Below are 13,262 nucleotides of genomic sequence, written 5' to 3' on the forward strand. Positions count from 1 at the left end.
TTATTGTTTCTTGTATTGATGCATTTGCAATTTTTTTCCAAAATAAAACAGTAAAATTGGGTAGGCACTGCCTACCTTGCCTACCCTGACTGCACGTCACTGGTGTACGGCAGCAGCGGAGTCAGTCAGCTTTTCAAACACTCACGCAGTGTTAGGCTGCTAAGTTACTTTCTCCTCGACTCTTCTAACCACAGGAATACTGTAGTCCATTTGTGATGACAATTATTTGTTTTGTCCAACCACTGCGTCGCATTATGTCACAAACACGTCAAATCATATCAAAGGAGATACGAGGTGCTATAACGGCTCCTAAAAATGGAACTGCTCCTTGGGCGCTACACCGTGCCCACTGCTCCTCAGGGAGGGGTTAAAGGCAGAGAACACATTTCATGTATGTAGCTTTACATGTATGACAATAAAGTATAATGTATATTCTATATTAAACTGCAGTGTTTGTTTTAGTTGTGAGCTAGTTTGAGGGAGGGGAGCTCACATTCTTATAGGTAGGAGGATCCAAGATTGTCAGGAGGTGGAGTTTCTGTGATGTCAAAAAGCAAGAAAAATTCAACTGGCCTGTTTTTTAGCTGAATTTTTACAAAATATGGAATAACAAGGGAGGGAGGAAACAGAACTTTTTCAACGTTGTCCCTCTGAATGAGGCTAAAGGATGAATATCACTGTAGCAAAACCATTATAAAGGTAATTTTTCATAATATTGCCCCTTTAACTCACTCACTGTCATTGACGCGGCGCATCCTGGAAACAATCGATAGCAGAATCGTAAAGAGTTTTTGTTAGCAATTCCAAAGAATTGTTTGACTAAGAACCGGTTAACGATGCGCATCCCTACCAGGCTGACCCTGAGGGCCCACATGAGGTCCTGACCAGTGGGCGTGCACTGTAACTGTTCCCGCTCAATGTTCTTGAAGCCAAAATACGGCGCTTAGGGGCGCTGGCATCTTGCAAATTTTATGTCATTTGGAGCCAGAGTCTGCATAGTAGGGTCCAGCGGGAGGAGCCCTGGCAACACGCCCCGCCCATTTAGCATACTGCCCTGATGACTTACGCAGCTCAGCTACGACAATAACTTAAGTATCTTTCTACCAACGTCTTGTTCAGATGATCAGATCATAGAGGTTAGTACTAGCACTAGTAGCTCAAAAAAGACGAAAAACTGAACGGAAAAGTTTAATGGTGTCTCAGCTTTCCTTCACAACGTAACTGCTATTCACAAGATTGCTACGCAAGATCTGAGGGTGTCAATCATCATATATGATGTCAAATCTCGTTTTACAACTTGAAATAACTTATTTACAGTAATATAAGTAGAGGGATTTATGGCTCTGATGGTGTTCAGCCATGGTGGAGCACTGAACACCATCTACCATTTAAAATGCTTTTTAGTCAATTAGTTAAAAAAACCAAAAAAGATTCTAAGAAAAGCTGCTAAATATAGAGACAAAGTTCCTAAGTTGGCACCACTGGTTGAACCAGTTGTGTGTGTGTGAGGGTGTAACCACACAATATAAGGCCATTGGTTAAGATTTCAACACAGAGGAGAAAGGGAGGGGCCAAAAAATGTCTGCAATGAGGGGACATATGCATTCTATGTATTCATGTACAAATAGATATATTTTTACTAGCATATCTGCAGATATCATCCCATGTCTCTGTCTGTCAATAGTCAGTGATGATACCTTGTCCCACACACTCCTCATCTCATCACTAGGTCACATGTTACATAACACATTATAAAACAAGCTAAGACACATCCTCCCTGGTTGTAGAAACAACATTTTTTCTATAACAGAAATCTCTGGATGATATTTAAGGCTTGTGCTCAATATAATAATGTCTCAACTAAAAAACAATCACATCTGGGCAGCTACTATGGCTCCATAATTTGTTCATATAACAAGATTATTGTCAAAAAAATACTTCATTTCAAGTAACTAAGCCTGCTGGTTAGATCTTTTAGTTCTCTGTTTGAAATGAATAATGGATCATTTGAATGGTATAGAACAGTCTGGGTAACACATTTCATTTAATCAGTGCTAGTCTTCCTAACCACAAAATAGGTTGAGTTCCAACGATCCAAGTCAAGTCAAATTTTATGAAATAATGGAACAAAGTTGGCTTGATAAAGCTGGCTAAAGAGTGGAGGAACAAAAATTCCTAAATAAACAAAACCCGAGATAGATCACTTAAAAGGGAACAATGGTATTATAGACATCAGAGTGAGACAGCCAAGAAGCATAGCCTCTGACTTATTAATAATAATAATGCATCAATTTTATATAGCGCTTTATCATAGACACTCAAAGTTGCTTTACAGAATTAAGGCATTATTCTTTCACTCCACACTTAGTGGTGGTAAGCTACTGTTGTAGCCATAGCTGCCCTGGGGCAGACTGACGGAGGCGAGGCTGCCATAGTGCGCCATCTGCCCCCCCACCACCACCAACACTCACTCACACACTACATTCATACTAGGCAATGTGGGTGAAGTGCCTTGCCCAAGGACACAATGACAGATACCACTGGGGTGACTGACCCCCACTGTGGCACCTGGAATTCTAAGTGGTCTCCCATCCAACTACTAACCAGGTCCAGACCTGCTTAGCTTCCGAGATCTAACGAGATCAGGCAATGACAGGCTGGTATGGCCTTAAAGCTAATCTTAATCTTATAACCAGATCATTTACTAAACATCTCAATAACCTGAATGAGAGACGGGACTGGTATGTTGGGGTTGGCCAAGATCACCAGTTCATCATCAGCATAGAGTGTTATTTTATGACACATCCCCAACATGAAGACCAAATACAGAAGGTGCAATGCTAATAGCCTCAGCTAACAGTTCAATGGCCAATGCAAATAAAAAGGTGACAAAGAGCAATCACGTCAGGTTCTTTGTTGCATTGAAAAGTATTTTGATCGTAGCCTTTTAGTCATAATTGCTGCTTGTGGATCATTGTATATGATTTGAACCCATTTCATGAAATTATGTAAAATATAAAGAACTATTCAACTCAGTCAAATGCTTTCTCTGCATCCAAGAAAGAATCAAACCATCCACAAAGAATTTTGTTCAAAAGATTGTGTAACAAATGATGTCATATTATTACTTGAATTTTGGCCCTTTATAAAACCAGTTTGATCCTCATTAATTAAAATATGGAGGTGGTCATCTAATCGAGTTGCAAAGATTTTAGCAAGCAGTTTTCTATCCATATTTAATAAAGCTATGGGCCTATAGGAGGAGAGCGATTCAGGACAATTGTCTTTTTTTTACGATGTGTTATGTTAGCCTCTTTGTGGCATTTCCCCAGTAACAAATGTATGATTAAGAATTTGAAGTAACAGATCTAACAGCAAGTGTTGCAATTCCTTCAGAATTCACTACAAAATCCATCCAGTCCTGGTGAATTCCCATTTTGTAACTTTGAATAGTCTTCATTCCTTCGTCTTGTGTAATCAACACATTAAGAAAATTTTGCTGATCTCCTGATGATGTTGGGAGGTAGATTTGTGCAAAGAAATCTTCCATTCAGGTGCATCATCTGCTCAGAAGAGAACATATTTACATAATATTCCCTAAAGCAGTCATTTATCATCTGATTATCAAATCATCAGTTATAACTGTTATTGTATGGGACTTCATTTTTTTCTTGGCTTGGTATGCGAGACATTTTCCTGGTTTATCTCCATGTTCATAAAACATTTGTTTACTATACATAACTATTTTCTCTGCTCCTTTGGTAAAAAGACAATTTATTGCAGACGGAAGAGCTGATATTTATTTCCATAAGGTTGGTGATGGGGAACAAATATAAGCTTTTTCTTGAATTGATAGTTTACTCTCTTTGACGTCTCTTATTGACGTATATGATATAACCAGCCCTCTTCAATAAGCTTTGGTGTGTATTCTAATGCTAACATGAATTATGGTAATGTGACAGTAAAAGTAATAGTTTTCCAGGAGGACTAAAGACGACCTGGACATCAGAAATTATGCTTTTCAGTTTATTATTCTTTTTAATAAAAAAATTCAGGGTGTAAGAAAAGTCACTAAAACTAGAGACAAAGTTCCTAAGTTTGCAACACTGGTTCAACCAGTTGTGTGTGAGAGTGTAACCACACACACAACTGTTGGATACAAGGCCATTGGTTTAGATTTTGTCTGTTGTTGGTTGAGTAAAGAAGGAGAATCCAAATAAAAATCTTCCAAAAAAAAAAAAAAAACATCCAAAAACAGGATGGAGTGAGTGTTCAGAGAGGCCAGATGTTTGTGTATTTTGTTTTGGAGGTTTTCAGTGATTCTTGACTTTAAACTCTGAGCATCTGTCAAACCAGTTCATCTCCTGGAATCCTTGGCTGAGAGCTCACAGCTCTTTGTTCCTCCCTCATAATTGCAGTGTGTGCGTGGGTGTAACCAGGAAGTGCTGAGCGCTGACACATGCTGTAAAGTAACTGCTGCATTCAGACTGGTTTCAGGGAGTGGACAGTGACAGACTGCTGAAATGAGGAGCAGCAAGGAGCTGAGCTACAGACACAAACCTTCAACTGTCCCATCTGTCTGGACCCCTGAAGGAGCCGGTGACCACTTCCTGCGGACACAGCTACTGGGACGTGTATCAGCAACCACTGGGATGCAGAGGAGGAGAATCACATCTACACCTGTCCTCAGTGCAGAGAGAAGTTTATAAGGAGGCCTGATCTCAAGAAAAACATCATGTTTGCAAAGTTAGTGGAGGAACTGAAGAAGAACAGACTTCAAGATGATCCTGATGTTCAAAGATTTGCTGCAGCTGAAGACGTGGCCTGTGATGTTTGCACTGGGAGGAAACTGAAAGCCTTTAAGTCCTGTTTGAACTGTGTGGCCTCTTATTGTGAAAAACACCTTCAGCCTCATCATGAATCTGCTGCATTAAAGAGACACAAACTGGTGGATCCCTCCAAGAAGATCCAGGAGATGATCTGCTCTCGTCATGATGAGTGATGAAGATGTTCTGTCGCACTGATCAGCAGTGTATCTGTATTTCTGCTCCATGGAGGAACATAAAGACCACGACACAGTTACAGCTGCAGTAGAAAAGACTGAGAAACAGAGAGAGCTGCAGGAGAGTCTAGCTGACATCCACAAGAACATCCAGGACAGAGAGAAAGATGTGGAGCTGCTAAAAGAGAAAGAGAAGACCATCAACCTCTCTGCTGATCAGACAGTGGAGCACAGTGAGCAGATGTTCACTGAGCTGATCCGTCTTCTCCACCAAAGAAGCTCTGAGCTGGAGAAGGAGGTCCGATCCAAGCAGCAGACTGAAGTGAGTGCAGTCCGAGCGCTTCAGGAGAAGCTGGAGCAGGAGATCAGTGAGCTGAAGAAGAGAGACGCTGAGCTGCAGCAGCTCTCCCACACTGAGGATCACATCCAGTTTGTCCTCAGCTACAGCTCCCTGTCAGCGCTCAGTGTGTCCACACACTCCTCCATCATCCACAGAGGTCCTGGAAGCTGCTTTGAGGAGGTGACAGAAGTTGTGTCAGAGCTCAGAGAACATCTCCACAAAGTCCTGATGGAGGACTGGAACAAAGTCTGTCACACTGTGGAGAGAGTCGATGATCTACTATCAGAGCTGAGGACCAGAGCTGGATTCTTAGAGTATTCACAGGAAATCACTCTGGATCCAAACACAGCTCATAGAGACCTCAGATTATCAGAAGGAAACAGAAAAGGCACGAGAATGAAAGAAGACCAGCTTCATCCTGATCATCCAGACAGGTTCACTGTATGGCCTCAGGTCCTGAGCAGAGAGAGTCTGACTGGTCGTTGTTACTGGGAGGTGGAGGTGAGAGGGACACGAGTTGGTGTATCAGTCGCATATAAGAGTATCAGCAGAGCAGGGATAGGGAGGAAATGTGAATTTGGAGCTAATGACAAATCATGGACATTAGATTGTTCTTCAAACAGTTACACATTTTATCACAACAACATAGAGTCTCCAGTGTCAGGTCCTCAGTCCTCCAGAATAGGAGTGTACGTGGATCACACAGCAGGTATTCTGTCCTTCTACAGCGTCTCTGAAACAATGACTCTCCTCCACAGAGTCATCACCACCTTCACTGAACCTCTACACGCTGGAGTTAGTGTTTATTATTATGGAGATAATGCTGAACTCTGTAAACTGTAACTGAAATAATTTTATTCACACACACACACACGTTGGGGTTAATTAAATTGTAATTGCTTAATTGATAATTAATTACAATTGCAGCATAATCATCATTGCACAATTATTTTGCCTTTGTAAACTTAATTGAATTGTAATTGAGGTCAGATAATTGACTTTGTAATTGTAAAACTGGGGAACCATGTTACAGTTCTAAGGCTTACACACACGTAGTTAATTATTATTAAAATATGATTCATATTAAGTTATCCTACGAGTGAATCTTCACACTCATACAGGTGGGAGGGACTAGTGGGTTATAGTTAGGATATTATAGAATCTATTTAAATAGGGACGGTACAAAGAGTAACGATACTGTAGCTATTGATGTTTATAATCATCACTAAATTCCATTTCTTGTCCCTATTTAAGCTTTTACATATGACATTATAATCAATGCACTAAAATGTAAATGTAAAATATAATATAAAACTATAAGATATAAACACAAAAGCACAAACAATCATCACAACAGGCTTATAAATAATGAGCATACACGATATGAGATCATTAGTGAAGTGATTTGTCCCTGTGGGCTGTTTTTAGTGCTTTATAAATAAAAGTTAGAGTAAATTTGTGATTGAACTTCAGTAATTGAGAATTTAATTGTATTTGACTTTCAGTTGGAATATAATAATTGCATTTGAATTCAAATTGAAAAAGGACAGTTCCCGTAACAGTATCTATATTTTAATTGAAATTCCAGCCCAGCCTCAGAGTAGACTTTAAAGTTATGCTGCAGGTTATAAATGTAGTGGTGATCCATCAGTGAAATGTTAGTCAGGTATGAACCCAGCAGGTCTCTGTCTCTGAATGAGTTTATTGTTGATTTCATGTTTTTACAGCTGATTGAAATGTTTTTACTGCAGATTTTAAATGTTTTTACTGCAGATTTTAAATGTTTTTACAGCCTATATCTAAATGTTTTTTACTGCTGATTTTTTAATGTTTTTACTGGAGATTTTAAATGTTTTTTTACAGCTGATTTTAAATTTTAAATGTTTTACAGCTGATTTTTTTTTTTTTTTTAAATTTTTACTGCTGATTTTAATGTTTTACTGTGTTTTTACTTTTTAAATGTTTTTACAGCTGATTTTAAATGTTTTTACAGCTGATATTAAATGTTTTTACAGCTGATTTTAATGTTTTTTGTTTTTACAGCTGATTTTAAATGTTTTTACTGCAGATTTTAAATGTTTTTACAGTAATTTTAATGTTTTTACTGCAGATTTTAAATGTTTTTAGCTGATTTTAAATGTTTTTACAGCTGATTTTAAAGTTTTTTGTTTGCTGATTTTAAATGTTCTTATTGATTTTGAGGCAGTTAATGTTTTCTGTTGCACTTTTTGATCATGTAAATCACATTGAATTGCCTTGTGTATGAAATGCTACACAAATAAACTTGCCTTGTTATTTTTCATTAATATTTGTGGACTAATTCCTTTGTGACTGTGATGTAGTTCTATGTCTTATTTCCTGTTTCTATTAACACACAGAGACACACATTGTGGGTGTGTTTGTTTACTCTGAACAACATGTGTAGTCATGGCAACGCCCTCTAAGGTGAGTTCCTTCCCTCTCTCTCTTTAGTGCAGGTCATTGTAGTTAAATGTGAGCTTCCGTACAGTAACAGGAGGTAAATAAAGGTTTTTATCAACAGTAAAGCAGCAAAGTAACTGTTACTTTTTAGGAGAGACCAAACCACCTTTAATAAACAGACGTGTACTCTATTCACTTCATGTCCAGGGAGTTTTTTAAAAAAGTCAATAGAAATGTCAGAGTTTCCCATCAAAAGTGTTTTCTGAGCATTTTAAATCATTGCATTTTTATCAATATTTCAATCAACACTTTCTAAAAGTTTAGATGTTGAACTTTTCAGTGGATATGATGACGTTACAGGAACTCTACTCTCACATGTGAGGGAAGCCTATGAAGCAGCCACTTTATTTCACTTCCTGTCCAGGGTGTTTTTTAAAATGTGTTTTTTATGTGTATTATAATCAAAAATCATATAAAAATGAGACAAACCTAATTTATTACCAGCTGCAATGGTTAGAAAACATAATGCTGAAAATTAGGTTTTTTGTTGACTGTAATGTAGAAAAAGGGGCGGGACTAATATGCTTATACTTCCACCCACTCCCTTTCCAACACAAAAAGTATGTGAAGTAGTATATGTAATTATTGTTTTATTTTGGGGTTTTTTTCTGGAGGGAAGTCATCTGCATCAAATATTGTGTTTATTGTATTATTATTGTTTCTTGTATTGATGCATTTGCAATTTTTTTCCAAAATAAAACAGTAAAATTGGGTAGGCACTGCCTATCTTGCCTACCCTGACTGCACGTCACTGGTGTACGGCAGCAGTGGAGTCAGTCAGCTTTTCAAACACTCACGCAGTGTTAGGCTGCTAAGTTACTTTCTCCTCGACTCTTCTAACCACAGGAATACTGTAGTCCATTTGTGATGACAATTATTTGTTTTGTCCAACCGCTGCGTCGCATTATGTCACAAACACGTCAAATCATATCAAAGGAGATACGAGGCGCTATAACGGCTCCTAAAAATGGAACTGCTCCTTGGGCGCTACACCGTGCCCACTGCTCCTCAGGGAGGGGTTAAAGGCAGAGAACACATTTCATGTATGTAGCTTTACATGTATGACAATAAAGTATAATGTATATTCTATATTAAACTGCAGTGTTTGTTTTAGTTGTGAGCTAGTTTGAGAGGGAGGAGCTCACATTCTTATAGGTAGGAGGATCCAAGATTGTCAGGAGGTGGAGTTTCTGTGATGTCAAAAAGCAAGAAAAATTCAACTGGCCTGTTTTTTGGCTGAATTTTTACAAAATATGGAATAACAAGGGAGGGAGAAAACAGAACTTTTTCAACGTTGTCCCTCTGAATGAGGCTAAAGGATGAATATCACTGTAGCAAAACCATTATAAAGGTAATTTTTCATAATATTGCCCCTTTAACTCACTCACTGTCATTGACGCGGCGCATCCTGGAAACAATCGATAGCAGAATCGTAAAGAGTTTTTGTTAGCAATTCCAAAGAATCGTTTGACTAAGAACCGGTTGCCAAACGAAACCGGTTAACGATGAGCATCCCTACCAGGCTGACCCACATGAGGTCCTGACCAGTGGGCGTGCACTGTAACTGTTCCTGCTCAATGTTCTTGAAGCCAAAATACGGCGCTTAGGGGCGCTGCCATCTTGCAAATTTTATGTCATTTGAAGCCAGAGTCTGCATAGTAGGGTCCAGCGGGAGGAGCCCTGGCAACACGCCCCGCCCATTTAGCATACTGCCCCGATGACTTACGCAGCTCAGCTATGACAATAACTTAAGTATCTTTCTACCAACGTCTTGTTCAGATGATCAGATCATAGAGGTTAGTACTAGCACTAGTAGCTCAAAAAAGACGAAAAAACTGAACGGAAAAGTTTAATGGTGTCTCAGCTTTCCTTCACAACGTAACTGCTATTCACAAAGATTGCTACGCAAGATCTGAGGCTGTCAATCATCATCATATATGATGTCAAATCTCGTTTTACAACTTGAAATAGAGGGATTTATGGCTCTGATGGTGTTTAGCCATGGTGGAGCACTGAACACCATCTACCATTTAAAATGCTTTTTAGTCAATTAGTTTAAAAAAAACAAAAAAGATTCTAAGAAAAGCTGCTAAAAATAGAGACAAAGTTCCTAAGTTGGCACCACTGGTTGAACCAGTTGTGTGTGTGTGAGGGTGTAACCACACAATATAAGGCCATTGGTTAAGATTTCAACACAGAGGAGAAAGGGAGGGGCCAAAAAATGTCTGCAATGAGGGGACATATGCATTCTATGTATTCATGTACAAATAGATATATTTTTACTAGCATATCTGCAGATATCATCCCATGTCTCTGTCTGTCAATAGTCAGTGATGATACCTTGTCCCACACACTCCTCATCTCATCACTAGGTCACATGTTACATAACACATTATAAAACAAGCTAAGACATCCTCCCTGGTTGTAGAAACAACATTTTTTCTATAACAGAAATCTCTGGATGATATTTAAGGCTTGTGCTCAATATAATATAATGTCTCACTAAAAAACAATCATATCTGGGCAGCTACTATGGCTCCATAATTTGTTCATATAACAAGATTATTGTCAAAAAAATACTCCATTTCAAGTAACTAAGCCTGCTGGATAGATCTTTTAGTTCTCTGTTTGAAATGAATAATGGATCATTTGAATGGTATAGAACAGTCTGGGTAACACATTTCATTTAATCAGTGCTAGTCTTCCTAGCCACAACAGGATCATATCAAACGTTGGCAAACATAGTACTGTGTATAGAGCCATGAACCTCTGGAACAGCCTTGACAAAGAGACACAACAGTCAGATAATCTGAAACAATTTAAGGACAAAACGAGGAGGACATTTTTACACACATACAGATCTCAAGACAACTCTCCATTGAACTCTACAGCGACGACATGGAACTCATCAACTGGTCATTGAGCACCATTGACAAAATCTTCTCAACGAGGCAATTGCTTCAGCACGAAATACCGTGTCCAAAGGACACATACCCAAGTGGATATGTCGTGGACGCACGAGGGAGAAGCCAGATGCTCTGTCTCTCCCAGCTGAAAGTGGAAGATGTGGAGGACATCTATCTGCTAGGAGTCATGATCTTTGGCCTGCTAATGATGGGGGTATGTGTCTGTGCATGTGCCTTCCGGATGGATCGTAAGCTGAGGCGACTCTCAGAGGATATGAAGGTTCTCAGAGAGAAATGGTAAATGGTAAATGGACTTGATTTATATAGCGCTTTATCCCCACACTGAAGCAGTCTCAAAGCGCTTTACATATCAGCTCATTCACCCAATCACTCTCACATTCACACACCAATGGGACAGGACTGCCATGCAAGGCGCTAGTCGACCACTGGGAGCAACTTAGGGTTCAGTGTCTTGCCCAAGGACACTTCGACACATAGTCAGGTACTGGGATCGAACCCCCAACCTCTCGATCAGAGGACGACCCACTACCACCTGAGCCACGGTCGCCCTTGAAGAAGAACTTCACGTTTGGAGAGTTGGAGGAACGTAAACAACGACTGGAAAAGAAAGCTCGTGGAAATACGGGGGAAAAAGACTGTGAAGAGGAGTAACAGCAGGAACAATGACTGCAGACAAGATCACATCACAAAAAAAAAAAAAAAAAAAGGGAAGAAACGAGGTTGGATGTAAAATTATCTGTGTTCAAATTAGGGGACGGATCTAGATAAGCATAATGCTTTTTTCCGTCGCCCTTTCCGGCATGAAAAAGGACAAAAAAAAAAAAAAAAAAAAAAAAAAAAAAAAAAACAATGATGTGATTTTGCTCTGAATGTCAAATGAATTTCTGTGAATGCAACCATGTCGGAAATGAACTGAATAAATAAAAAAATAAATAAATAAAAAAAAATAGGTTGAGTTCCAACGATCCAAGTCAAGTCAAATTTTATGAAATAATGAAACAAAGTTGGCTTGATAAAGCTGGCTAAAGAGTGGAGGAACAAAAATTCCTAAATAAATTCCTAAATAAACAAAACTCGAGATAGATCACTTAAAAGGTAACAATGGTATTATAGACATCAGAGTGAGACAGCCAAGAAGCATAGCCTCTGACTTATTAATAATAATAATGCATCAATTTTATATAGCGCTTTATCATAGACACTCAAAGTTGCTTTACAGAATTAAGGCATTATTCTTTCACTCCACACTTAGTGGTGGTAAGCTACTGTTGTAGCCATAGCTGTCCTGGGGCAGACTGATGGAGGCGAGGCTGCCATAGTGCGCCATCTGCCCCTCCCACCACCACCAACACTCACTCACACACTACATTCATACTAGGCAATGTGGGTGAAGTGCCTTGCCCAAGGACACAATGACAGATACCACTGAGGTGACTGTCCCCCACTGTGGCACCTGGAATTCTAAGTGGTCTCCCATCCAACTACTAACCAGGTCCAGACCTGCTTAGCTTCCGAGATCTAACGAGATCAGGCAATGACAGGCTGGTATGGCCTTAAAGCTAATCTTAATCTTATAACCAGATAATTTACTAAACATCTCAATAACCTGAATGAGAGACGGGACTGGTATGTTGGGGTTGGCCAAGATCACCAGTTCATCATCAGCATAGAGTGTTATTTTATGACACATCCCCAACATGAAGACCAAATACAGAAGGTGCAATGCTAATAGCCTCAGCTAACAGTTCAATGGCCAATGCAAATAAAAAAGGTGACAAAGAGCAATCACGTCAGGTTCTTTGTTGCATTGAAAAGTATTTTGATCGTAGCCTTTTAGTCATAATTGCTGCTTGTGGATCATTGTATATGATTTGAACCCATTTCATGAAATTATGTAAAATATAAAGAACTATTCAACTCAGTCAAATGCTTTCTCTGCATCCAAGAAAGAATCAAACCATCCACAAAGAATTTTGTTCAAAAGATTGTGTAACAAATGATGTCATATTATTACTTGAATTTTGGCCCTTTATAAATCCAGTTTGATCCTCATTAATTAAAATATGGAGGTGGTCATCTAATCGAGTTGAAAAGATTTTAGCAAGCAGTTTTCTATCCATATTTAATAAAGCTATGGGCCTATAGGAGGAGAGCGATTCAGGACAATTGTCTTTTTTTTACGATGTGTTATGTTTGCCTCTTTGTGGCATTTCCCCAGGAACAAATGTATGATAAAGAATTTGAAGTAACAGATCTAACAGCAAGTGTTGAAATTCCTTCAGAATTCACTACAAAATCCATCCAGTCCTGGTGAATTCCCATTTTGTAACTTTGAATAGTCTTCATTCCTTCGTCTTATGTAATCAACACATTAAGAAGATTTTGCTGATCTTCTGATGATGTTGGGAGGTAGATTTGTGCAAAGAAATCTTCCATTAATATAGGTGCATCATCTGCTCAGAAGAGAACATATTTACATAATATTCCCTAAAGCAGTCATTTATCATCTGAT

At 38.9% G+C, this 13,262-nt stretch overlaps 1 protein-coding gene and 2 pseudogenes across 1 annotated transcript; 1 reads left to right on the plus strand and 2 right to left on the minus strand.

Annotated features, from left to right (window-relative positions):
• Positions 1 to 2,556: 2,556 nt before the first annotated feature.
• Positions 2,557 to 2,674, minus strand: LOC114466294 (uncharacterized; annotated as a pseudogene).
• A 2,340-nt stretch (positions 2,675 to 5,014) lies between these two features.
• LOC114465450 (tripartite motif-containing protein 16-like) lies at positions 5,015 to 6,624 on the plus strand. The gene has a single exon (XM_028450468.1). The coding sequence runs from the start codon at positions 5,052 to 5,054 to the stop codon at positions 6,183 to 6,185; it is 1,134 nt and encodes a 377-aa protein (XP_028306269.1). The 5' UTR covers positions 5,015 to 5,051; the 3' UTR covers positions 6,186 to 6,624.
• A 5,567-nt stretch (positions 6,625 to 12,191) lies between these two features.
• Positions 12,192 to 12,309, minus strand: LOC114466295 (uncharacterized; annotated as a pseudogene).
• Between the last annotated feature and the right edge of the window lie 953 nt (positions 12,310 to 13,262).

Source organism: Gouania willdenowi, chromosome 6, assembly GCF_900634775.1.
Source record: "Gouania willdenowi chromosome 6, fGouWil2.1, whole genome shotgun sequence".
Classification (NCBI taxonomy): Eukaryota; Metazoa; Chordata; class Actinopteri; order Blenniiformes; family Gobiesocidae; genus Gouania; species Gouania willdenowi.